This window comes from Balaenoptera borealis (assembly GCF_965194805.1).
Source record: "Balaenoptera borealis genome assembly, chromosome: X".
Classification (NCBI taxonomy): domain Eukaryota; kingdom Metazoa; phylum Chordata; class Mammalia; order Artiodactyla; family Balaenopteridae; genus Balaenoptera; species Balaenoptera borealis.
In genome coordinates, this window is record NC_138881.1 from 5,136,012 (window position 1) to 5,163,899 (window position 27,888).

General features: G+C 48.3%; 1 protein-coding gene across 2 annotated transcripts in view; it reads right to left on the reverse strand.

Moving 5' to 3' along the window:
* PUDP (pseudouridine 5'-phosphatase) overlaps positions 1-27,888 on the reverse strand; it is a 133,097-nt gene that overhangs the window by 80,936 nt on the left and 24,273 nt on the right. For both annotated transcript variants that reach the window (XM_082375904.1, XM_082375903.1), the window contains exon 2: positions 17,580-17,798. In XM_082375904.1, the coding sequence (XP_082232030.1) occupies positions 17,580-17,798 (219 nt within the window). The remainder of the gene's footprint in view (positions 1-17,579; positions 17,799-27,888) is intronic.

Genomic DNA, 27,888 nt, shown 5'->3' on the forward strand with positions numbered 1-27,888 from the left:
CTGTTTTCTTTTAAAGCAACGAATACACAAGGACTACGCTTCTGGTGTTTTCTGAGGAAACTCTGTATCGTACAGAAAGCAATTCAGCATGCCTCCCACTGCTGGATCCGGAACCGGCCCCCATCAGAGGCTGAAGGGAAAGGTCGCAGCTGAAGCAAAGCTGCGGGACCACCCACCAAGGGGTCAGACAGTGAAACAGGCCCTGCTTAACGCAGCTGAACGACAATAACAACAACGCACCATGTGAAAGACACGCTTCACGTTCCTATCAACTGTGGCGGTTAAGTCCGGGAAACACGTAGGTTAACGTATCATCCTTGGAGGCAATTAAGAGACCGCCAGTTATCAGAAATGCGACAAAAATGACAGTACTTTCCACCTTCAACACACGCCGATTACAACAACAGTAATGTCTAAATCCACACAAAGGTTTATCTAAAATAGCATTTTAAATAATCAGATAATCATGGCTGTTTCTGTAAGTACGTAAGGCGATGTCCCTACTTTCTCAATTGCTACAGAAAAGATTGACACGTTTTTCAATACCTGAACCCATTCAGAAAGGCAACAGATACTGTGATCCCTCAGAGAAACAGTCCTATGAGGTGCTCAGAGGAAAACGTGGACCTCAACTCCACGCCAAGACAATTATATCAGCAAAATCTAGCACTCGGATGGATGTAAAAGTCAGTGTCCGACATCCAATCAAAATTACCATGCTTGCAAAGGAGGAAATACAACCCATAACCAGGAGAAAAAGGCAATCAATAGAAATGAACACAGATATGGAAGAGATGACGGATATTAGCAGATAATGACCTCACATAACAGCTTGATAAATATAATTATGCCCAAGTTAGGGGCTGTCAGAATGGAAAAACAAAAATAAAAGTGAGACCCAAATACACGCTGTCTGCAAGAAACTTACTTTAAAGATAAATACTCAGATAGGTTAAAACTGAAAGGACTGAGGGACTTCCCTGGCGGTCCAGTGGTTAAGATTTCACCTTCCAGTGCAGGGGGTTCGGGCTGGATCCCTGGTTGGGGAGCTAAGATCCCACATGCCTCATGGTCAACAAACCAAAACATAAAACAGAAGCAATATTGTACAAATTCAATAAAGACTTTAAAAATGGTCCACATTAAAAAAATTTTAACAACAACAACAAAAAAGGATTGAAAACTATGTATTATGTCACTACCAATCAAGAGTCAGTGTAGCTGTACTAACAAAAGACAAGTGGGCCTTAGAACAACAAATGACGATTATCAGGGATAACTAGGGATGTTTTGTAATGACAAATAGGTCAATTCATCAAGAAGATATAGCAATTCTAAATGTGTATGCACCAAATAACAGACCTTCAAAGTAGGTAAAGCAAAAACTCAAAGCACAGAAAGGAGAAAAACAGACAGATGTTTCAAATTCCTCTCTCAGTAATTGACGGAACAAGTAGAGAGAAAATAAGTATGGTACTGCAGACTTCAAAAACACTATCAAGCAACTTAACCAAATGGACATTTATATAACACTTTACCCAACAATAGCAGAATACATATTATTTTCAAGTGCATATAAAATATTCAACAAGATAGAATACACTATGAGCCAAAGAACAAGTCTCAAAAATTTTTAAGTAACTGAAATCATACAAAGTAATTTCCCTGACCATAGGAGAATTAAAATAGGAATGGTATTTGAAAAATCAAAAACTGGAAGAAAGAAAAGAAGATCTACAATCTAAGATTTTATCTTAAGAAAGTAAAGGGAAAAGAAAAATAAACTCAAAACAGAAAACAGAAAAGAGAACATAGAAAACTGATTAAACCAAAACCTAGTCCTTTAAAAAGATCAATTTAATTGGTGGGCTCTTAGCTTGACTGATTAAGGAAAAAAAAAAAATCCAAGTTTATCGCAGTGAAAGAGGGACAGCACTACAGGTCCTTAAAATAATTAAAAAGGATACACAAAATATGACAAGCAACTTCATGTCAATAAATCTGCTAACTTAGATAAAATGGACAAGTTCTTTGAAAGATAGAAAGCTCACTCAAGAAGACACTAATAACCTAACTAGACCTAGCTCTATTAAAGAAATTGAATCTGTAGTCAAGAACCTTCCCAGATCTAGGACTGGATGGCCTCACTGGTGAATTTACCAAGCATCTCAGAAAGAAAGAAGAAATAAAGAAACCACAAGAAATTGGAGGGAACACTTGCTTCCCCAACTCATTTTATGAGGCCAGCACTTTCCTGATACCAAAGCTGGACAAAAGTCACACAAGAAAACTACAGACCTGTATGACTTCTGAACACATATGCTTAATTTCACACTGAAAGGAATTTCCAACCAGTGTGAAAGCATTCTACGTGAAGGGTTTCTATGGGGTGTGAATCTATTATGTGAAAACATGAAAAAACCACAGCATTCAAGATTGTTTGCAACAAGCACTGATTAATAGCATGGAGAATTACATTTATCAGTTAAATTTCAGTAAAAAAAACCTTTACTTAACGGATGAATTAAGATGGATGAAAGAATGCTTATAAACAAACAGACATCCAATAATCACCTCTGTCTGGATACGGTGATTAAAGTTGAGTATCAACATGATTTGAATTTAAAACAAAATATTCAAATTGTATTACACAATAGTAAACCAACATATTAAAAAATAATGGAGCATACTTAAACAGATGCTTTCTCTAAAACCTACTGGAAAAAGAAAACTTTGCTGGGAAAGTTCTTTGGTGCTACTGATTTTAAGAATTTACATATAGTTGATCTCATTTCAGCTTATCCTTCTAACATTTCTAGTTCGGTGAATACTTTGCAATGTGCCTACTGTAACAGCACAGTACTATACATAAGTAAGTACATACAAATAAGCCTATATTGGAGCGAGTACCCAACATGTTTATCCATAGGGAATGAATCAAAAATGGTTGTCGGACAACTGTGTTTTGTTTTTTTTTAATTTCTTGTATTTTGTTTATTTATTTATTTATTTATTTATTTATGGCCGTGTTGGGTCTTCGTTTCCGTGCGAGGGCTTTCTCCAGTTGCGGCGAGCGGGGGCCACTCTTCATCGCGGTGCGCGGGCCTCTCACTATCGCGGCCTCTCTTGTTGCGGAGCACAGGCTCCAGACGCGCAGGCTCAGCAGTTGTGGCTCACGGGCCCAGTTGCTCCGCGGCATGTGGGATCTTCCCGGACCAGGGCTCGAACCCGTGTCCCCTGCATTGGCAGGCAGATTCTCAACCACTGCGCCACCAGGGAAGCCCCCGGACAACTGTTTTTAAATCAGACACAACATACTGAGCTCCTTGAAAACGTCTGAGACCAATACAAACATGAAACCCAAGAGAGGGACCTGATCACAGCCCGTGGCAATTACGTCCCCTCTTTGTGGCTCAGTTTTGTCCACTGTCACACAGCAATGATTAATGTTCCTGGTGGTGGAGTTGTGAAGGAATGCCTGTAAAGGGTCCTGCATGTAAAAGCACACACAGGAAGGTAAGGCCCCAACAGATGTTAGCCATGGTCACCACCATTATATCAAACTTCAGGTTGCAGTCAGTAATGAATCACTCGAACGTCCTGATACGTTATTGCATGACTCCTTCAGAAATTCTGTATCCTTTATTTATTTATTCCTTTATTTATTTATTTATTTTTGGCTGTGTTGGGTCTTCGTTTCTGTGCAAGGGCTTTCTCTAGTTGCGGCGAGCAGGGGCCACTCTTCATCGCGGTGCACGGGCCTCTCACTGTCGCGGCCTCTCCCGTTGCAGAGCACAGGCTCCAGACGCGCAGGCTTAGCAGTTGTGGCTCACGGGCCTAGCCGCTCCGTGGCATGTGGGATCTTCCCGGACCGGGGCACGAACCCGTGTCCCCTGCATTGGCAGGCGGACTCTTAACCACTGCGCCACCAGGGAAGCCCTATTCATTTTTTAAGCGAACAAAAAATTTTGGTTTTAAATCAGGGAAATAATCTTTAAAAAAATTAGGCCTATTCTGTTTGGGTTTGAAAAACACACACACACACAAACCTGAAACACTTTTGTATCCTTTAAATACTGTACACCAACTTTTTCTTATTCAGTCACTCTGAGAAGTAAAAGACTGAAAATGTGAAAGGAGTTCTGTCCTGTGGAGAAGCTGGTTTATTAGGTACATAAATGAAATCCACCCAACAGCTTGTAGCCTTGGTGTGCTTAAGTAGGTTTCAGGGCAGGGCAGAAAGACAGCTCTTGCTACAAAGAAGCCACACTCACAGGACTGACCTACAGGGGAAGAAATAAGAAATGTGGAGCATCAGGGATCCTGATAGAACAAAGTTTCCATCTGACTTCATCCTAGAGACCTAAGATTGGTGAGAAAGGACACAGAGGCTGCCACAAAAGTGGATTTGAAAAAGGAAAAATGCAGAAAAGACAGCGGACATGAGTTCTTTCAGGTGGTGCCTTGGAATTCATGCGTTGACTGGGTATATCCATCAAACCTCTAACTAGCTCAGGCATCATTTGTAACACTTCACCCTGAACCCAGAGAGGGTTCACTCCCAGGGGGGAGTGAACAGGACCCAGGGGGAGATGATACCACACAGCAATGCACACACCGCGTGTTTCAGGAAGCACAGAGCGGCTGCTGATGCCACCAAGGGCAGTGGGTCAAACGGTGGCCCCCTAAAGGTATGTCCGAGTCCTAAGCTCTGGTGCTTCTGAACGTGAACTTATTTGGGACAAGGGTCTCTGCAGGTGTGATGAAGGACCTCCAGAATGAGATCATCATGGATTTATGGTGAGCCCTAAATCCAATGACTGGTGTCTTAACTCTGCTCCTGCTGTTATAATAAAACACCACAGGCTGGATACTTCATAAACAACAGAAATTGATTTCTCACAGTTCTGTGGGCTGGAATTTAGATCAAGGTTCTGGCAGATTCAGTGTCCGCTGAGGGGGCCCTCTTCCTGGTTCACAGACGACTGTCTACTCCCTGTGTCCCCGCATGGTGCAAGGGGTGAGGGAGCTCTCTGGGGTCTCTTTCATAAGGGCACCAATCCCATTCGTGGGGCTCCACCCTCATGACCTAATCGCCTCTCAAAGGGGTCACCTCCTGACACAATCACACTGGGGTGGCGGGGGTGGGTGGGTTAGGGCTTCATATATTATGAACTTGGGGGTGAGGGGGGATGACAAACATTCAGGTCATAGCAACTGGTGTCCTTACAAGAGGAGACACACAGACACAGAGGAGAAGCCCCGTGAAGACGGAGGCAGAGACGGGAGGGAGGCGGCCACAAGCCCAGGGACGCCTGGAGCCCCTGGAAGCTGGAAGAGGTAGGAAGGATCTTCCCCCTGGAGTCTCCGGAAGGAGTGCAGCCTGCCCACACCCTGATCTCAGATTTGTGGCCTCCAGAACTGTAAGAGCATAAACCTCTGTTGTTCCAGGCCACCAAGTTTGCAGTCATTTGTTACAGCAGCCACAGAAACTGTGGCCCCAAGGACCCAAGGTAGCAGCACTGGGTGGTGGAAACTAGAAGCTGGGGCCTTGATTCTGAGAAGACGACATAATTCATGACTATAAACATGAACGTGTGCTGGCAACGTTTCAGCAATTGTTAGCAATCAAGGGCAGAGCTCAGGAAAGAAAAAGGAAACACACACACACACACACACACACAAGGGAAGAGAAGCCTAGCAGCTGCTCTCGGCATCAGTAGGAAGAAGCCCGAGGAGCCTCCAGCTGCCACCTCAGACCCAGAGACCAGGTCACTCTGCTGGGATCAACAGCCAGGAGGTGCGAGGGCGCTGGGAGCTACAGGAGCAGGTTCTCAGAGGGGGGATCTTGACACCTCTCCCTCCTGACAGAAGACCTTTAGCAATGCCTGGATTTTAATGTCACTGTGGATTCCTAAGGAGTGCTTTGCATGATCACAGGCCATGAGTTCACATTCCAGGGCAGACGGGAGATAAGGTCCTGCTGACTCGCCCTGAGGGTTGCCCTTTCCAGGGTGGATTCTAATTAGGATTCTTACCGACGTATGGGAGGATGGTGGGGACAACCAGACATTCCACCCTCCTTCCCAGGGCAGGATTTGGAGAACAGGCCCATCAAAGGCAACGACAACTCAAGTGAAGGGTCGCCTTCCAAGACGAGCAAGGCCCAGGAGCCTGAAATTTCCATCCGCCCCATAACACACTCAGAGGGACCTGACACGATGCCTTCCCAGTCCACCACTGTATTTAGGGCAGTGGTTCCCCAGCAGAGACAGTTTAGACCCCCGCCCCCCGGGGCATCTGGCCACATCCAGAGACACTGTTTGGTTGTCACAGCTGGGGGAGGGGGGGGGGGCTCCTGGCTCTGGTGGGTGGAGACCAGGGATGCCGGTCACCATAGGCAGCGCCGTACGCAACGCTCTCAGTCAGGGCAGCGCAGGAATGGCCTAGAAGTCCAGGGGTGAGATTCCTCACTCTTCAGTTTACGTCTCCAAACCTGCATCCTCACCTATAAAATGTGAGTAAGACCAATCCTGCCTACTTCACGGGACGAGTACAGAAACTGCAGATGATATAAAGATATAGGAAGCATGTTCAGTTTTCAATTCCTACACACATAGGAGATGATGGAAAAAAAGGTGGGTGCCTTCTCAACAATTCACATCAAAAATGGATTGATTTCCTTCACCTGATGCATCCAATAGAGACGAAAGCAGCAGTGTCATTACTGTGGCTATCAAACTAATATGAAAGTGATCAGCCCAATTTGTGGGGACCAGAACAGTCAAATGAGATAATTTTCCACTGTCAACTATTTTTTCCTTGCTGCCGTTCTGCAGAAGTTTCAACACTGTGGCCAGAGTTTTTGTGCATGTTGTTTTCTGGGAATTATCTTAAATATAAAATTCTTTTTTTTTTAAATTAATTTATTTATTTTGGCTGCGTTGGGTCTTTGTTGCTGCGTGTGGGCTTTCTCTACTTGTGTCGAGTGGGGGCCTACTCTTTGTTGCAGCGCGTGGGCCTCTCATTGCAGTGGCTTCTCTTGTTGCAGATGGAGCATGGGCTCTAGGCGTGCGGGCTTCAGTAGTTGTAGCATGTGGGCTCAGCAGTTGTGGCTCGCAGGCTCTAGAGCACAGGCTCAGCAGTTGTGGCGCACGAGCTTAGTTGCTTCGCGACATGTGGGATCTTCCCGGACCAGGGCTCGAACCCGTGTCTCCTGCATCAGCAGGCAGCTTCTTAACCACTGTGCCACCAGGGAAGTCCTCAAATAAAAAATTCTCGGTGTTATAGTCTATGCTCTGGGGAAGGGTCTGGTAAGGAAACAGAAAGTCTTCCCCTGTGTTCCTGTCTAGGCTGCCGCAGAGATGCCCAAGGCACCAGCGAATGGGAGGCTGCAGCAAGCCCCTACCGAGGGTCCTCTCCTTTCCACGGGTATCTCTCAGAGGAGGACTCTGTGGTGAGGTGCTGGAGCCCCACTCAACATGCCATGACACTGCGACTAAGGTCCCACTGAGTGTGTGCTCAGGGGGACACGGAAGCAAGGCCCTTCCCCTAGTGGCTGTGTGACTCGGTTTGGGGGAGAGGAGACAGGCACAGCTGTGACATTTACGGGAAAATCCTTTGTACGGCATGCAATTACCACCATTTTCTACCTCGCCTGTCCAGGAACTTTAACAAAATACAACTTCGTAATCCGTGAACGGCTTCTGGTATTTAAAAACAGAAATGAAATTTTTTTTATTGTGGTAAAATATCATCAAGTTTACCATCTTGTGCATTTTTAAGTGCACAGCCAGTGGCATTCAGGAGCTTCACCTTGTTGTGCAGTGGTCACCACCAGCCATCTGGAGAACTCTCTCACCTCCCCAGACAGAAGCTCTGTCCCCACTGAACACTGCTTCCGCCCCGGTAACCTCCACACCATCTTCTGTCTCTGTGACTCTGACCACTGCAGCTGACTCCTGTCAGTGAAATCACACAGTATTTGTCTCTTCTGTCTGGCTTCTTCCCCTGAGCACAATGTCCTTAAGGTTCACCCGTGTTGTAGCCTGTGTCAGAATTTCCTTCCTTCTTAAGGCTGAATAATATTCCACTGTAGGAATATAAGACATATTATTTATTCAGTCATCCATCAGTGGACACTTGGGTAGCTTCAAGTTTTTGGCTATTATGAGTAGTTGCTTTCCATTCTTAAAAAATACAATTTTTTTAAATTTCTTGAAAAGCAGGCTACAGCTGAAATATTTTGTCTGTTGTGCACCGCATCCCCAAAATAATGCTAGGAGTGTATCTTCCAAGATTGAAAATAAATAGACCAATATACAGCTGACCACTGAACAAGAGGGGCGTGAACTGCGCGGGTCCACGTTCAGGTGGGTGTGTTTCAACAGGAAACACTACAGTGCTGCACGGTCCGTGGTGGGCTGACTCGGCAGGTGAGGAGGAAGTGCAGACACGGAGGGCCGACTATAAACTACAGGTGTTGTTCAAGGTTCAACTGCACCCGTACTGTCTGTGCACACACTGCGTCCCCACTGCTGGGCGGGTCGGCTACAGGGAAGCTGTGGGATGCGGGGCAGGCCAGGCGGCCCCCTGGAACCTGGCCGTGTTCACTGGGACCACAGGTCACTCCTCACCCCACACAGGTGCCACCCACGCCCCGAGTCCGCACCTGTGCAGTCAGCACCTGCTCCTCAGACACCCAGAGCCTGTCCAAGCGGCTGGAAGCCACTCTCCTCAGCTGCCGACGCCCGTGACTAAACCATCACGGCCATCTATCTACTCCTTTTCTCTCCACTGAATTGAGGGATCTTTCAGTAAGGACTTTTTATCCATGATCTTTTCCTCCCAAGTATTTAAAAATCCACAGGTGGGGCTTCCCTGGTGGCGCAGTGGTTGAGAATCTGCCTGCCAATGCAGGGGACACGGGTTCGAGCCCTGGTCTGGGAAGATCCCACATGCCGCGGAGCAACTGGGTCCGTGAGCCACAATTGCTGAGCCTGCGCGTCTGGAGCCTGTGCTCCGAAACAAGAGAAGCCGCGATAGTGAGAGGCCCGCGCACCGCGATGAAGAGAGGCCCCCGCTTGCCGCAACTGGAGAAAGCCCTCGCACAGAAACGAAGACCCAACTAGGCCATAAATAAATAAATAAATAAATAAGAGATCTTCTTTAAAAAAAAAAAAAAATCCACAGGGGAACCGCCACACATTAAAAAACAAACTGCAGCTCATTCTTTTGAGAAAAACCTTTACGCCCACAGTTAAGTAATAGCTAGAATCGCAGGAAGACAAGACATATATCTCGTGGCTTAGTCTAGGATGTCTCTGTTATAATTTAGTCAGTAACAATTCAGGCACCTGGCAGTCTTTGAATGCCAGAATATTTAAACCAGGAAAAAGGAGTAACGTCCATGTACATCATCAAATAAGACAGTACTCTACAGGACAAGGGGAATCAGAATTGTAAAGGTCTGTTACTGGCATTACTGACCAGCAAATGATTGTGAAGAAGCGTGGCATCACGAATGTGGTTTGTTACCACGTCCATACTCAATACTGTCCTTTCACTGCTGTTGTGATTTATTTCATGATGAGGAAAGCTATGCGTAACCTGAGACTCACACCTTCTCTCCGTATGTGCTGTCTGCTGGATTCTTTTTATGTTTGCAATTCTACAGCTTCGGTGCTTAAGTAATAATGACTCTTGAAACTTCAGTTCCAGTCCTGGTTTCTCAGGTGAATGTTAATTTTTGCCAGTACCACGTCACACTGTCACCTCACATGGGACTGTGTTCCACTCAGACCTTCTGACTCCACCTTAGGTCAAGCCCTCATAGCCTGGTCCTCCTCCTGGCTAACTCTCCCCTGCCGTCGTCATCATGTGCCATAAACCCAGAGGAATCCCCCCACCCCCACCCCCGGCATGGGTTTCCCTCTGGCACATCATCTCTTCAAAACTCCCACTGGTTCTAGAAGCAGCAGACAGCTTAGCTCAAGACTAAAGACCTAGTCGAGCCGAAGTCCTTGCCCATTTCTCAAGCACATCAGCAGTAAGAGGCTTAGCTTCGAGCCGCCTCTATCTCACGTGCTCTCCACAGTTTCCCCAAAGTTCAAGCCCCCGTCCCGACCACAAAGCTGCCACTGCTCCGAGAATATTCTGCTTTATTTTCCTCCACTCCCCTTCCACCACTCTTTTCTGAATTTCTCTTTCTGACGTAAAACTACGTTACTGTAGATTTCCACTTAAATGGCTATGCACGTGTCCTAAGCTGATTATACACAGCTTTCTTTAACGTGCCCATGAGCAGCCACCCAGCACCAGATGCCCTTAAGGACTGAGTGAAGGAAGAGGAGAATTACAGGATGACCCTAAGGGAATGAGTGCCTTCTTGCCAGGACGGTGGACCGTACATTCAGAAAGTGGGGCGGCAGGAGCCGATAATGTCTGCTAAGAGCCATGGGGGACTAAGGGCATAAGACACATGAAGAATAAAGTAGAAGAGAGAAGCAGAAGGCGGGGGGTGCGGGGGTGGAGACGGACATCATTACCCGGGCTAAAGCAGGCTGGCAAAGAAGAAACGGGCTTGGGTAGAACCGGGACTGGGGCCCACACCACGGAGAGCGGCGTGCACTTCGCGCCCGGGCTGCAGTCTTCAGTGGCGCTCAGGGACAAGAGCGCAAGCACCTGCTGAGCCCGGCGAGGACCATCCTCCTGCCCAGGGAGTCCCCACGTGGGCTGCTCTCCAGCTTAGGTTGGGGGGCCGCACTCCACGGTGGGCACGGCCGCGTTCCTGGTTTCCCGAGGGGAACTCAGCCTGCGGAGCACGGGGAGACTCCGCGGACGGGAGAGCGGGGACTGGCCGCCCCCCCCCACCCCGCCGCAGAGGCCTGGGCACCACAGCCTCGGCTGCCCGGGGGACCGGGGATCAGTGTGCACTTCCGCTCTTCTGCGGGATGATCTGAGCAGGAGGAGGGGAGCGAGCTAACCCGAGGGAGCGCGGTGCGGCGGGGGCAGGGGTGGGCGGGGCCGGGGGTGGGGCCGGCACCTCCGAGGGGCCCGAGGGATGGGCAGCGCGTGGGCATGGGAGATCGCTCCTGGCCTCGGCCTTGTCCCCCTCCTGTCCACTGGCCCAGATGCCACGCCCCGGGCTCTTCCGTGGGAAATCCCCCCATCCCAGCCCGTGAAAAAGAGCAGGGAAAGTAGAGAGCCCGGTCAACAGGAGAACCCTCTGGGGGGTTTCACATCAGAAGAGGCACCGACTTTATGACTGGCCTTCTACACCAGTTACTCTCGCTGAATTATGCCAAAATACATCATTTCATCCACGTCAAAGAATCCATGACTGAAGAAATGTGCTTCAAAATACAACGGAGCATATATACAATCAGCATCAAAATACAATCAGCATCCTTCATGGGGACCCTGTTAAAAAGGTTTCCTTACGTCCCGTGGCAAAAATTTTTCTTAGATTAGGCCACATACATTTCAATACTTCTTGTCAAAAAGTTGTGCCACGATTCAGAAGATGTCTCTTCCCAGAAGATAATTAGACCTTTCTCTGACCTACACCCTGTATTTCATCACTAAGGCTTGTGGTAAATGCCTACAGAACATACTGGTCAAAAGTATTTCCCTCCTAGATCATTCATGACCCACTTCAAGGAGAGGCATCCAAAGCATTCAGTCATCAGGCTGCTGATAGGAAGGTAATCAAGTCACTTATGCCTGGCCTTCAAGCCCCATGGGCCAGCCCTACCCTCCCAAGTGGCTGGACCCAGGCAAGGACACACCCGCGTCACTATCAGGGGCTAATTTGCTGGTGCCTGGCCCAAGCGGGGCACACCTACATCATAATCAGGGCCTGCTTCCCCTGGTGACTGGCCCAGGCAGACATGCCTGCATCACAATCAGGGTCTGCTACCCCTGGCAAACTGCCATCCCTTCCTTGCTAAGTACCTGCTGGGGCCACAGCTCTCACCCTGAAGTAAGAGCTTCATTCTCAAAATGAAGGATATTGAATTAATAATAGACTGTCCCTACAGACAGCCTCCTTTTCTAATGGGCTCAAGATGCCTTCCACACCCTAAAATGCCCCACCAGAAAACACCTTCAGAAAGAAAAGAAATGAGAGTCAAGGGCTATGCTACCATCCACAGCTGCGTGGTGGTAACAAAACGGTGAGTGAACAAGGTGAAAACCTAGACCTAGAAAGAGGGCAGTGGTGACTTTTTCTAGTTATAGTCACCACACCCGGGACTCCCCAGGAGGTCACCTTTCCGGTGGAATTCAGGTTTGGCTCAGATAAAAGAGGCGACGCGAGGAACGCAGCAAGGGTGGAAACTAGGGGGCGAAGTACGTCTTTTTGGGTAGACAGCTTGATCTCTGTCCTGACTGTGTTTGTGCCTAACATGTTATAGAACAGAAACTCTAAGGAAATGTGCTTCCGGGTCTAGGTTTCCACACAGCCTTTCCTTCGGCTCCACGGTCCGTCCTGCGTTTTCCTCCTGTTCTTCTTCCCTTCTGGGGTACCTACAATCACCAAATACTGCTTCTCATCCTAACCCACTCAGAACGTCCAGTGGCACCTTCTGACCTCGGTCCCTGGTCTCACCCAACATCCCAGCACGGTTTTACATGTCTCCTGTTTGGTGCGTTCTTGGGCTTTTCTTTATACTCTTGTCATCTTCTCATGCTTAGCTCACCTCCCAGTTATGTGTGTGGAAACGACCTCATGTTTTCAAGAAGACACTTTAGAATCACTGATAAGTCCTTACTCTCATCTGTGAGGCTTGTAAAAGTTTAAGTATACACAAAAATTCTCAAGCTAAAAAGCCAGATTCATAACCTTGATCAATCAGTAAATAAAGAGGTCCTCTACCCCTCTTGTCTAGAAGAGGTGAAGGAGTAGCACAGAAAGAAGAGTCATCCAGGTGAGTTCTGTAGGACTAAACTGTCTTTGAAGAACTAGTTCCTGCCTCACTTCTATAGTGGAGGTGTCTGGATTCAGTCCTCTTCTGTTGCCACCTACGATTAGCACCTTACTTAACTCATACCTAGTCACTGGGAGAGACAAACGAGGATACTACAATGATTGGATCACCAAGCAGATTTCACAATATAGACTTGTTGGCAATCCAGCCAAACAACCAGACTAGCTGGGTGAGACATCGTATTTTCTTGGAATTGTAGTATAACATATCTCAAGTAAATCTTAGAATATAGGACAAAAATTCTAGAAGGAAAACCACTTGAAAGGCTTGGGTGGATAAGGAAGAAAAAGGATATTTACATTCCTAAAACATCACAGGTGCTTTGTATGTTAAACCATGAAAGAGACTCCAGGTCAAATATGAACTGTATAGACAAATCCTTAGCTGCATTAACTAAGAAAAAAAAAAAAAAAGGACTCATACCTACAATCAGAAATGAAAGATGGGACATTAAAACCAATGCCACAAAAATAAAAAGGATTAAAGGAAAATAATATGAAAAATTGTATGCAAACAAATTGGATAACCTAGAAGAAACAGATAAATTGCTAGAGACATACAACCTATCAAGATCAAAGCAAAAAGAGAAAGTCTGTTCAAACCTGTAACTATTAAGGAGATTAATTCAGTAATCAGAAACCCCCAACAAAGAAAATAGGACCACATGGATTCACTGGAGAATTCTACAAAATTTTAAAGAATTAATACCAGTACTCCTCAAACTCTTCCCCACAATTAAAGAAGACGATATACTCCCAAACTCATTCTGTGAGGCCAGCATTACCTTAGTACCAAAGCCAAACAAAGAAACTACAAGAAATTGATACAAATATACTCAGCAAAATACTAGCAAACTTATTTAAAGAGCACATTAAAAGGATTATACACGATGACCAAGGGGGAACACAAGGATGGTTCAACATACAAAAATCAATGTGACACACCATACTAACAAAATGAAGGACAAAAACCACATGGTCATCTCAACTGATGCAGAAAGAGCATTTGACAAAACTCAGCACCCTTTCATGATATAAACACTTAAACTAAGAATAAAAGAAAACTACCTCAACATAATAAAGGCCATATATGAAAAACACACAGCAACATCATACTCGATGTGAAAAGGCTGAAAGCTCTTCCTCTGAGATCAGGAACATGCAAACATGCTTTCTCTTGTCACTTTTATTCAACACAGCACTGCAAGTCCTAGCCAGAGCAATCAGGCAAGAAAAATAAATAAAAGGCATCCACGTTGGAAAGGAAGAACTGAAGTTATCTGTTCGCACATGACATGCTCTTATATGTAGAAGATTCCACACACATACACAAAACTGTTACAACTAATAAACAAATTCAGCAACATTGCAGGATACAAAAATCAACATGCAAAAATCAGTTGCATTTCTATACAGTAACAATGAACAACGTGAAAAGAAAATTTAGACGCTTCCAGTTACAATAGCATCAAAGAGAAATAAAGTTAACCAAGAAAGTGAAAGACTTGTACACTGAAACAACAAAACACTGCCGGAAGAAACAAATAAATAAGACACAAATAAAGAAGACACACATAAATGGAAAGACATCCCATGTTCACGGACTGGAAGATTTGATACTGTTATAATGTCCATACTTCCCAAAGCGATCTACAGATTCAGAGCCATCCATATCAAAACTCCAACAGCAATTTTTGTAGAAATACAGAAATCCATCCTAACATTTATATGGACTCTCAATGGAACCTGAAGCGCCATAACAATCTTGGAAAACAAGAACAAAGTTGGACAATCTCACACTACCTGATTTCAAAACACATTACAAAGGTACAGTATCACAACAGTGTGGTACCAGCATAAACACAGACATATGGACCAACGGAATAGAATAGAGAGCCCAGAAAAAACTCCTCACACATATGGCCAAATGATCTTCAACAAGGTTACCAAGACCACTCAATGGGGAAAGGACAGTCTCTTCAACAAACCTGTGTTGGGGAAAGTGGATATCCACGTGTGAGGAACAAAGCTGAACTCATACTTTATGCCATACACAAAAATTAACTCAAAATGGGTTAAAAACCTAAAGGTAAGAGCTAAAACTATAAAGTTCCTGAAAGAATACATAGGGAAAAAGCATTATGACACAGGATTTTTTAAATATCTTCGATATGACACTAAATGCACAGGCAAGAGCAGAAACAGCCAAATGGGAGTACATCAACCTTAAAAAGTTCTGTGTATCAAAGGACACAGTCAACAGAGTGAAAAGGCAACCTATGAAATGGGAGAAAATATTTGCAAATCATGTATCTGATAAGTGGTTTATATCCAGAATTTATATAGAATTCCTAGAACTCAACAAGAAAAAAACAAATAACCCTATTAAAAAATGGGCAAAGGACTTGAATAGACATTTCTCCAAAGAAGACATACAAACGGCCAACAACATATGGAACAATGCTCCACGTCATTAATCATTAAAGAAAGGCAAAACCAAGAGATTATCACTTCACACACATTAGGACAGCTACTATCAAAAAGACAAAAAATGGGGGCTTCCCTGGTGGCGCAGTGGTTGAGAATCTGCCTGCCAATGCAGGGGTCACGGGTTCGAGCCCTGGTCCGGGAAGATCCCACATGCCGCGGAGCAACTGGGCCCGTGAGCCACAACTACTGAGCCTGCGCGTCTGGAGCCTGTGCTCCGCAACAAGAGAGGCCGCGATAGTGAGAGGCCCGCGCACCGCGATGAAGAGTGGCCCCCGCCTGCCGCAACTAGAGAAAGCCCTCACACAGAAACGAAGACCCAACACAGCCAAAAAATAAATAAATAAATAAAATTTTAAAAAGACAAAAAATGACAAGTGTTGGTGAAAATGTGGAGAAACTGGAACCCTTGTGGGCCGTTGGAGGAAGAATAAAATGGTACAGCCAGTATAGAAGACAGTTATGGTGGAGCCTCAAAAGACTAAAAACAGAATTACCTTATAATCCAATAATCGCACTTCTGGGACCATACCCAAAAGAAATGAAAGCAAGGTCTTGAAGAGCTATTTGTATATACATGCTCACAGCAGTGGTTTTCACAACAGCCAAGAGGTGGAAGCAACCCAGTTATCTATAGACAGATGAAGAGATAAACAAAATGTGGGCCGTACAGTGGAATATGATTCAGTGGAATATGATTCAGTCTTCAAAGGGAGAAAATCACATGCTACAACATGGATGAACCTTGAGGACATTATGCTAAATTTAAAAAGCTAGTCACAAAAGGACAAATACTGTATGAGGCACCTAGAACAGTTCAAATTCACAGAGACAGAAAGAAGAAGGGTGGGCACCAGGGGCTGGAGACGGGGAGGAATGGGAGTTAGGGTTTAATGGGGACAGAGTTTCAGCTTTGCAGTATAAAAAGTTTGAGAGACGGAGTGGTGATGTTTACACAACAACTTCAACATTCTTAACACTACCAAACTGTACACTTAAACATGGATAAGACGGTAAATTTTAAGCTGTTTCCTGTAACATATGGATGCATTCCCATCACTAAAGTTTGTCAGGATTACTGGGTGTGCAAACAGCCCAGAGGCAGCTGATGAAGGGAGTGTGAATCGTGGTGCTTGTACCCGTGCCTGAGGGGTGTGTGTGTGTGTAACCCAAGAACAGTCCACATGGTTTCTGTGTGACACAGGCAGCGGTACTAGCAGGACCCTTTGACAGAAAATTCTCTAGTTCCAGGGAATACTCAATCTGCCCCTCTGGATATGTGTACAAATATAGATAACAACACATGTTTCAAAAATGATGACGACTCATATGAATACAATTTTGAATCCAAAATTACTGCTGTAACTGTAAACTTTTTCTCCCTTAGCACCAGGAATTCTAAAGACTGAGTATTCACCTTTTCTCCGAGAAGAATCTTAAAATAATACTTCATTTTAAAGCATTTTTTGTCCCTGTAATCTAGAGCATTCTTGACCTTCTCACTTGTAGTAAGAACCAGAAGGCAATTCCATTGTGATCAATCTTCAGTTAACATGCCCCAAGGGAGAAAAATCATCTTCCCTTTCAAAGGAAAACAAGTAAAGAGAGCGATAAAGGCCATACAAACAGACATGTCAGAACAGAATTATGCCTTTAACTTAAAAAAAAAAAAAATTAAACTTCTTTGGGGAGATTTAGGTGCTGGCTTATCATCAAAATGTTAAAGTTTGCATAGCTGCTGAAACCTTAGTCGTGTTATCTGATTATGAAAAGAAAAAGCCACCTAGTTTAAACATTGAGGCAATTCTGTCAGGAATGTAATCTTTACATAACGCTGATGCAAACAAAATGCAAATGTCTTTGGACCTCAGGAGTCAGTGAAAGGAATGTATATTCTTTTAAGAAGCCTCTAAAAAGACAAGATTGAATCGCAGCATACGACAGCATCCACCAAACTCTCTCTCGAGTCCCTCTGAGCCTCACAAGGAAGAGAATTTTCCGAGAAGTTATCAAGACCAAAGGACAACCCTAGCATGCCCCGCCTGAGTCTGAGAGTCACTACTAAGGCGAGAGACACGATGGCGAGGATGGCAGAGGGCGGCACCTGGCATGAGCGCAGCGCTGGGGAACACCTCCTTCAGCTTCGCCTGGCTGGCTTCCACGAGCTCCTCCTTGGACGTCGGGAGCTGCAGGGTGTCTATGATGATCTGGGCCGCCTCCAACGCCGTCTTGCCCATAACGAGGGACTTCACATCCCAGCTGTATTTCTTCCCATAGCGACCGCAGACTGCCTCAAACACCACTGAGTACAGCCGTTCAGTATCTGCAGACACAGTGAGATGAAGACACAGAGGCTTTTAGGGTGGGCGCGGTGGTAATGCCAAGTCTACATCAGAGAAGCACGTGTGTTCACAGTGCAGGTCAGGTTCAGGGCGGAAAGCTCTCTCGGGGAGACCTATGGACGTGGGGGAGACGTTCTCAGGCCACGGGGACCAGACGATGCCCTGGGCGGCCTGCTCTCTGCTGCTCGGGAACGTTACAGGCTGGCCCAGAAAGGAAGTGTCTACTACGGTGAAACTGCCTTGTCTACGCGCACGTACGCACCTGGGCCTGACTGAGCACGCGCTTGACGCCCTGAGCTGGTCCTCCCAAGCGTGCACCGTGACGGCAGCACGCAAGGGTCTGTGTGCGAGCCCTCTGCGTTCAGTGCCCCGAGGAACTACTCCCAGCCGGCACGAGCGCCGGGCCGCGGGCGCAGCGGTGAAGCGCCTACGCGAGGACAGACACTTGTGCGCGGCTCTGGGTAGGAAAACACAACTCCCGTGCTTCTCGTTTCCTCTCACGGGACCACCGCCCTCACGGCACTTGCGTCATCAGGCGCGGGGGGGGGGGGTGGTCCCACACCAAGCCTTCCTGCAACAGCGGCGGCGTTTCCTGCAACGTACCTGGATGCCGACGCTCTGTGGTGAAGGAATCAGTCCCAGGAGGCCGCCACCCACCCCGTGGCTGACCTGCCCTTCCCCTCCCCACCGGCTAAATGTGTCCCGCTAGGGCCTCCCTGTAGGCTGCTTCCCCGGACAGGCCCTGGTCCCTCAGCCCCACGGTGGCATGCTTCAGCCTTGACGATGACCAGCAACAGAAAGAGCTTTTCTTTCTCCTCTGCTTTTCAAGGCGAAATCATCTACAGCTGCGTATCAAGTACGCAGAATTCATCTTCAGCGCTTTAACTCTTTGGGTCCTCACTGTTCTACCACGGGCTGGATTCTGGGGGGACGGAATAAGACACACAACAAGCAGATCTCAGATTTCCACCCTCAGACATACTCGCCAGACTGTGCTTGGGCATGACCCCTGGGCTGGGTAATAAATTCCGGCTTTTGTTTCCTTTTCTTTTTTTAGTACAAAAGAAGGTGGGACTTGAAGAAAAGTCTTCCTGGGCTCCTTGGTAGAAGCAGCCAGTGTTTGCATAATAACCTGAGTGGTTCCAGTTTTTCTAGAACCCACGCTGCACTTAATCTCCCTAAAGAAGTCCCAGCAAAGAGGGAAGGGCTGGTCCACCCCTCTGCTGGACGACGAGGAGGGCTGTCTGTAACACATGCTCTCTTACATCCTTCTTGCCTGTGAGGGGACACAGAGGGAGGGCTCTCGGGGTGGGGAGATGGATGGACTGGCAGGGAGGCTGTACTCTTTACTTTTTACACGTGAGCACTTTTCTTCTAACGGCTGAGAGAGAGAGAAAGACTGACAAAAAGACATCATCGGCACCAAGCGAGTGAGAAACCACTGATGGGTTTGCGAAGGCTAGGGAGCGCCAGGAAAAGCAGCAGAGGCCGGGTGGGGAGTTAACATGAAGGACTCGTGCTGAAGCAAGTGGACGGGGAAGGAGAAAGGAGCATGAAAAAAGACTAATTCTGAAGACAGAAAACAGGTGTGTTCTTTAAAAATGCTTCAAGCAGCGTTTATTTAAAGCTGAAGCTTTCAATTTAAAAGGCACAGAACGGTGGGATTATAAATCTGTAGGAGACTGTGCCGACAGCCACTTTTCTTCACAATTTAGATAAAATCACCCCACACCCTCGGTGGAATAAGCGGGGATCTGAACGCATCGCCAAACTCCTCAGACCCGGCAATGAGTACGCCAGCTGACAACAGCGTACGATCAATGAAAGGGACAGCGTTTTGAAAGGAAGAGGTTCTCCAGAAGCTAAACTAAAATGAAGCCGCATAAAGTAGCTGTGCTCTGCGCCGTGCTTCTGGGTTATTTTTCACAGGAAACTCACGTGGTTTTCCACAGGCTACGCGCACACAAGCTGCTCCCTTCCTCAGGTGTGTTAGGAAAATACTGCAGGTACACGAGAACCTCAGCCCTGGGTGGCGGGGGGGATAGGATCCAGGCAGCAGTCCCAGCAGGTGCAGATGAAGGGACTAGGCAGGCAGTGACACGAGGGCATCGGATGGCGGGGGGGTCGGGGTTGGGTGAGGGGGGTGAGCGGACAGACTCAGCCCAGAGGTTGGTACTTTCATCCGAGCTGCGGGCTGGGTCCCCAGGTGGGAAAACGTAAGGCACTGACGTTTAGGGTCACTGAACTGTTACTATAAAAGGCATCACCACACCTGGAAGGCCTCTCTGTTTCGTACGAGGCTGAGCTTCTGTCGTTGTACTATGCTTAGTAACAGCTTTTATCATCGAGAACCTATTTAAGTGCTGGCTGAGTCCGTCCCAGGCTCTGAGGACAGTATCCGTTTGTGTTTCAGCTTATGAAGACAGAAGGGGTGAGCGTATTTCCCCACTTTTCTCTTGCACGAAGCTGCACCTAATCCAGTTCTAAAGGCATGATCTGCATTATTTAATAGCAAAACCCCTCAATCAACCCGAGAGTAAGAAGCATGTAGGGTAGGACCCGGCTTGGTTTCTCTGCCCACCCCACCTCCGTTTCCGAACCACACCGACACAAAGCAAGGGCGTCCTGATCCGAGAGAAGCAGCGAATGCCCAGCCTGGCTGCGTTCTGGCTGGACGTCCCAGGAGGAGGTGCTTCGCCTCGGCGACCTGCGGTTTCTGCCGGGGGCACCGTGGGGAGCAGCGGCCGCCCGCAGGCCCGGGCATGCGGGAGGACTCTGGGCTGGGACCCGGCCCCGCGCTCGGAAGCCCGGCTGGCCTGGCTTGGAGGCGCTGCCCCGCAGCTGGCCAGCCGCTGGGAACTCAGGACACGTGCTCGGCGCCCCGCTGGGCCTCAGCTTACCCGTCTGCACCCTGGGGGGTCTTCCACGGGCACACACCTACTAGGCGCCTGCGTCAGCTGAGCGGGTCACCGGCGCGCAGCCGTGAGCACGGCGCCCGGCCCGGCCTCCCCGCCTCCAGGGCCGTCTGGGGCGCACGTGCCCTGCAGCGGCTCCGCGGAAGGCGGTCAGGGAGCATCTGTGAGCTCAGCGGAGACGACGGACGAGCTCTGCTCTCCCTGCCTGCACACCACAGCTCCCAAAACGGCAAGGGCTGCTGCAGCTGACAAGTCACAGGGCCTCGTTCCGGGTGCTTTACTTTAAAAGGAAGTGGTAACCATCCGGGATTCCTTCCCACAGTGTTACACGTTTCCTAGCTTCACAAAGACTTGTTAACTGACCGCCCGGCCTCGGACAGGCACACTGACGCCGCGTCCCCAGCCCCATAATCCATAAACTTCCGGAAACGGAAAAGTTCTCATTTAGCAGCAAAAACAGTCAGTTTCAATGTTTAATATTTGGGACACTTAGCCTGAACCTTCTCGCGCTTCCCTGTACAAACACCAACGAGCTTTGGATTACAGACGCTGCCCCAGGCCACCGCCGCCCCCCACCCAGAGCGTACATATCACGGAATCAATGCATTCCTCTTTAAAATAGTAATTTAAAAATCGAAATACAACTGGCTCCTCCGGTTTTGGAAACGGACTGTGGACCCACATTGATCACCGCCCTCCGGTCAACGTACACCTTCCATATCCTGTACACCTTGAACAAAAGCGAGATAATGCTTCTCAGAACTTAATATATCTTGAGAACAGTCTTACTTTGATTATTTCCAGTTACTAAAAAAAAAAGGAGGAGGAAGGTGACCTAAAGACACTGTTTTGTGCTACAGATAGTCAGTTCCTTAACGATACAACATACCTTTCCACGTGGAAAGGCGGAAGAGCCCATCTTGGGCTAAAATCAAATTGCAACAGTCTGGCAAACAGGAAGGTGCAGAAGAGGAAGCAGACTGATGCAGCCGGCTCCACGCTTCCTCTCACCCAGAAATGGAGCAGTCTTCTTCCACGTGGTGAAAGCTACGTAGTTTACATGTGAAACAGCTTTAACGATAAAAAACGCGGCGCACGGTACATTTTGATCAAAGTGGTGGTGCCATTTTTCTAAGCCACCGTGGTAGTATATAGTAGGTAATCAATCACTGAATACACTCCTTGAAAAACTTCACTTATTTTGTTCACCTACCACTGGTTTCCCTAACCCACTAGTTCTCAAAGTGTGGTCCCTGGACCAGGAGCATCAGGAATGCAAATACTTGGGCCTCACCCCAGATCTACTGAGTAGAAACTGGGTGAGGCCCAGTGCTGTGTTTCATCAACCTCCCCGCCACCACCAGCAGGAAACTAGGGTGTGCGTGCTAAACACGGGGGAGAACCACTGACCTGACCTGTTTTTACCAAAGCCCTGTGCTCTGCAGTCAGCGATTTTAAAAACAGATCAAGTTTAACCAAGAAAAGCTTGATTTTAACGACTACACGCATAGATCTACTAGCAGAAGTTAAAGAAAAAATAATCTATTTACACTTTCCTCTGTATTGCATCCCATGCATACTTAAACTTTCTTTTTTTTTTCTTTTGAAGCAACATGTATCTTGGAGTAAACTACAGACAACTTGGTGGAACATACTATACTGAAAGGATTAGTGAACTGGTTCATCTCTCTCCCAAGTGGAAATCGAGAAGGAGGATTTCTAGCCCTGGGACCACAGAACAGGAAGCAACAGCTGTTGCCGGGGGCCTCGGTTTGAGAACGGCTACTGAGACCGACACACTTGCTCTCTGCGCTTTCTAGCAGGGGATCCTTGATTTCCTCCAGTGATGAAGGACCTCACTGGAAAATAAGCGTCCGTTCCCAAAAATGGACCCTTAGGTCAAGCGGCACAGCCATCCTACAGCCTAAGCTCTAGATGACGAGAGCCTGCATACACGGCTGGCGCTTCTCAGGAAGACAGATGAGCCATCCGACCCAGCGGGCTCTGCTGTCAGGGGCTGCCCAGGGCTTTTCTTGACTTCTTAGGGCGGCCCAGCTTGCTTAATAATTTCTAGCACCCTCATGGCGAAAAGTGTTTGTGCAACAGCTGTTAGCTGCTGTTCTCCATGCTCCCGGCACACGGCGCGAAGCCCAGAGCCTCTATCGGCGCCACGCTTGGCTCCGAGTTGCCTCTGCCGTACCCCTGCCGGGTCAGCCGGCCAGGGCGACCACCAGCCTGACCAGCCGCTGTGACGAGCAAGGCCAAAGCGGAAGAAGGTACCTGCTAAAGGCGCCGGTCACCCCAGGTGCGGCGGAAGGGCACTGGTGGATCTGGAGGAAGGCAGAAGAAGGTGTGGACGTACCAGGTTCTGAGAGGGGCTGGCAGGGGCACAGCCTGAGGCAGGAGGCCCTACAGGACAAAAGGCCCTTCCGGGAGCCAAGGAGGACCCGCCGGTGGTGAGCGCAAGCGGAGGCGCCTAAGCCTAGCTCTCCGCGGGCAGACTCGGCCAGCGCTTGGCTGAGCAGTGGCAGAGAGGCCGGCAGGGGAGTGGACAGCCCTCCCGGGAACGGGGCCGGCTGCAGGGACCGCCTGGCTGGAGGCTGCAGGGCGGGGGCCCAGGAGGTGGCTACCATAAGCGGGGCACGCGCATGGCTGGTTTGGGGGCGTATCTGTCTGGCTTTCCCTGGCCCGTCCCGCGTGGGAAGCTGCAGGCGCGCAGCACTGATCGCTGCAGGGTCTGTGGTCCAGACGCTGGGTCGGACGCTCGGGAGGCTGTGGGTCGGTGCACCGCTGGCACGTCCCGTCTCTCGAGCGTAAGGCGTCTGCCAGTTGCTTGCTTTCTCACTCTTGGAGTCCAAGGTCCAGAGGCCACTGTCCTCCGAGTCGAGACAGCCACCCGGCAGGCTGCGCCGGCCCGAGAAGGGCAAGGGTCCCACCCGCAGGGGGCAGACGGCTCTGTCTCCAGGACAGGACACCACTGTGCAAAGCCACCGGGTGAGCAGAGCAGCTGTGGCGGCTGTGCGGGATGCCGCAGACATTCCAGCCCCATTAAAGGAGACAGGCACCGAGCCGGTCAAAGACCCTGGGCCACACGCTGGACCCACAGGCCCTGCATGGACGGCCCTACGTCTCCTCCTGGCCACCTGACCCTCCACAAACCCGCCCTCAGCACGTTCCCAGCCGGACGTAGGACCCCACTCCCTACCTAGCTCCGTTCACCTCTCCCCTGGGTGAAGCATTCCTCTTCACATAGGTGCACTGGGCACATTCTCTGTGAGAGGCACTGAAAAAACGTGGTTAAGGGAGACAGAAACATCCTTGCCAAGTTAAATACACAACTCAGTGATTGGGACTGAAAAGCTTATTAAAGTTTGTTTGGGGGGAAAAAAAAAAAAAAAGGAACAGTCAAATACCTGCAAAGGTAAAAAGGGAAGCTTTGCAGAAAGAGTGATAGAGAAAAGGCAGTATGTAAATCAGGGTATTTTTCCCAGCTCAGACCTACTGATATGTGGCCCTCTGCTAACCGCAAGGACCTGGAAGTCCAGGAACATCCTCTCAGACCTGAAAAGGGACGCCAGGCAGAGGCTACGTTAGATGCCGAACGCAGAGGCCTGGCATTCTGGGGAGGAGAAAGAAAACAAGACGAGGAGAACACAGATGCCGTCTCCAGCAAACACTGCAAGTCTCCACACGCTGAGAGCACTCAGGTGCTCTCTCCAGGGGCCACCAACACTGCGTGTTGTTTATACACACGGGAGAGACTTTCCTAGTCTGTGCGGTTTAACCTTTACAAATGAGCTTGCACGTAAGAGGGAACACATCCTCGTGTTTAGGGATGTACAAGACCGAAATGAGTAATTAACAAGCATGAAATCGCGAGTCCCAGTAACATGTGCTTCAAATTAGCAGCTTGCTTGCTCTAGCAGGCTTAGAGGAAAGTATTTAAGGGTCTGATGTACTGTTTCCTGTGGCTAGAAGTTTTCAACTGTAAAGAAGTAATAATAAACTCAACTCCTTAAAATGAAGATCGGTAATAATAATTTAACTGAGTGATCACTTGTAAAGTAAAAATCTTGATTAGCATTCAGCATGATTCACTGGCATTGTCAATTATTCCCTTTAATAGGTATGGGTATTAGTCAAGAATTTTTTTTTTCTGGTAATCCATAATAAAGTTTAAGAAAATCATTTTAAAAATGAACCGGTTCAAAAAACGTTGCTGGATCGTATGTATCTCTATGGAAATATCTCTGTACTGGAGGGAAAAAAATGAACACTGACTCTTAAGACTCATAAACCTAAATGAAAAGCCAAAGCTATAAAACTTCTGGAAGAAAATACAGGAGACCATCTTTGGAACCGTGGGTTCTACGAAGGTTTCATACACAGAACACACAGTAAGAACCCTAGAAGAACACATGGATAAAGGGGCTTTCATCAAAATTAAAGGACCCCAGGAAGAAAAGGCAGGCCACAAAGTGAGAGAAAATACACACACACAGACACGACTTACATGCAGAATCTACAAGGAACCGCACTTTACAACTCAGTGGTGACACCAACAACCTGCAGTAGAAAGAATAACAGCCCCGCAGAGATGCGCGGCGTGCCCTCATCTCCAGAACCTCTGAATAGGTTTCATGACAAAATGGACCTTGCAGGTGTGATTAAGTAAGAGTCCTGAGGTGGCGAGATGATTCTCCAGGATCACAAGGATCCTTCTGAGAGGCAGGCAGGAGGGTCAGAGTCAGAGGAGATGTGAGGACAGAAGCAGAGGTCAGGCAACGCAGGGTCACAAGATGAGGAAGGTGGGTGACCTCTAGAACCCGGAAAGACAAGAAAACTCTCCTCTAGAGCCTCCAGAAGGAATGCAGCCCTGTCAACACCTAGATTTTAGCCCAGAAGGAATGCGGCCGGACTGTTCCTGAACACAGAGACACTCCTAGAGTCAGCCTATCAGTACGAGGACGTGGGGGACAAAGGACAGGGTGCGTGAGATGGTTCTCAGTCAACCAAAAGGAAGGCTGTCTTTTAGAAACCGTGACGTTTGTGCCCAAGGACAGAAGACTTAGCAGCGTTGTCCCCTACCTTTGGCCTAGGAAGAGACCAAGACTTTCTCAGGATTTAAGGTATCAAATGAGCTTTCCCTGAGGAGATACAATCTTGATGGATGCGAACAACGGCCTCTTAAAAATAAAACTGGAAAGACTCCTCCCTCAGTCCTTACTACTGAAGTACATGAAAAGGTCAGACACCACAGTCGGAGGTTGGGGGCTGACTCTACCCAAGGGATGCAGGCCGGGAAGACCATCCTAAGAGGGCCGACGAGAGGTTCGTCATGCTCCCTGCCGAGGGGCACCGACAGGCAAGGGAGGTAGCTGCTGTAGACACAGCGTGCGTGCCCCCTGAATTCCTATGTTAAATGCTAATTCCCCATGTGATGGACGCTGCTAGGAGATGGGGCCTTTGGGAGGTGGTGAGGTCATGAGGGAGGAGCCCTCCTGAATGGGATTAGGACCCTCCTAAAAGAGACCCACAGAGAGAGCCCCCCAACCCCTTCTGTTACGTGAGGACACAGACGTTACTGTGAACAGAGATCGGACTCTCCGCAGACACCGAATCCACCTGACCTTGGTCTTGGACCTCCCCGGCTCCAGAACCGTGAGAAAAACACGTGTGCCGTGTGAGCCACCCAGCCTGTGTACTGCTGTGAGGGCAGCTGGGGCAGACTGAGGCAGAGTGCTGGCAGGACTCCCTCGCACACGGGAGGACTGGAGCAGGACAGCTGGGCACTGCCCCACGCGACGAGCGGTCAAGAAAGACGTGATCTCTGCAGCAGCTACCAGTTCCAGCGCCCCGGACGCCGCGTGCGAACAGTGATGAGTCTTCCAGGCAAACTCCAGATGCCCCTGCACACCTGCCAGGTCAACTCCGGGTGGCCCCCAGTTAGCCAAGGGGTGCGGACAAACGGCCTTCCACCTACCCACCCCCATAATCACACTGAAGCACTTCACGTGGAACACACAGGAAAAACAATTCCTCTCCTCGCTTTTTGTTCTTGTCTGTATTTAGGCAAGGGCACAACATAAACAAAGACGGTAAAGAGCAACAACTCAAGCTTCTCTGCAGTATTTTACTTAGACTGCGGCGAGGTAACAAAAAGGCCCAGCGACGCTTCATTCTCCAAAATTGTTTTTTTTTTCCATTCCACCACCGAAACTGGTGATTTATCCCCTGCATCTAGGCTTTCCCTTGTTCACTGTCTTCTGCTTTTCGATCACCTACCCTGTGGCCCTGCTCTTCCTCCCGCCCTCAGATACACTGAAAGTGACGGGAAAGGCGAGGCATTGGCAACGGCCGGCCCTGGAGCCAGAGGCAGTGGTGGGGATACAGAACGGGCCTCAAGAAACAGAAGAGCAGGGCGGGCAAAGTCGGAGGCAGGGGGGCAAGAAGCAGAGAGGACATTTACTGAGCTCTGACAAACTGCAAGATTAGGGAGACATACCTTCTAAAATGGAGAGAAGTTCAGGGAAATAAGTGTAGAATTTGGTAGTGATAATTAAGGGCTTTTCAAGTTAAAAATCTCCCAAACTCATCCATGGGAGTCACTTTACAGTCTACCGATTATTTTGTGATATTTAACAGTATGTTACTGATACAGAAATGCTATCAGGACAGCTTAAAAATAAGATATTCTTTTTAAACTTTTTATTTTAACTTCTATTTTTAAGCTTTTAAACAAGGCATACTGAGTTTCCATGACTTCTTCCAGGTCAGCGAGCTCACCTATGGCCCATCCAGGGCTGAAACCAAGGTCTGGGTATGAAAATCCCAGGAGCTCCGAACTTTAACTTGCCTCGCACACACTCCTATAGCTCACGGATGCAGGGCACTCTGACTTCAGCCGCGGTTCTGCCAGGTGTGGGACCCCGACCAGCGGCACGGGCCTCACCGGGGAGCTGGTGGGAAATGCATTCTTGGACCTGCTCCAGACCCACTGAACCACAGAGCCTGGGGCGCCAGCAATGTGTGTTTGCACAAGCTCTCCACAACAGCCTGATGCCTGCTCGGGGGAGAGAAGCACGGGACCGAAGTTTCGTTAGCATTCCTGGCAATCAGATGACACACAGTGTCTCTTATCATCACAACGGCTGCT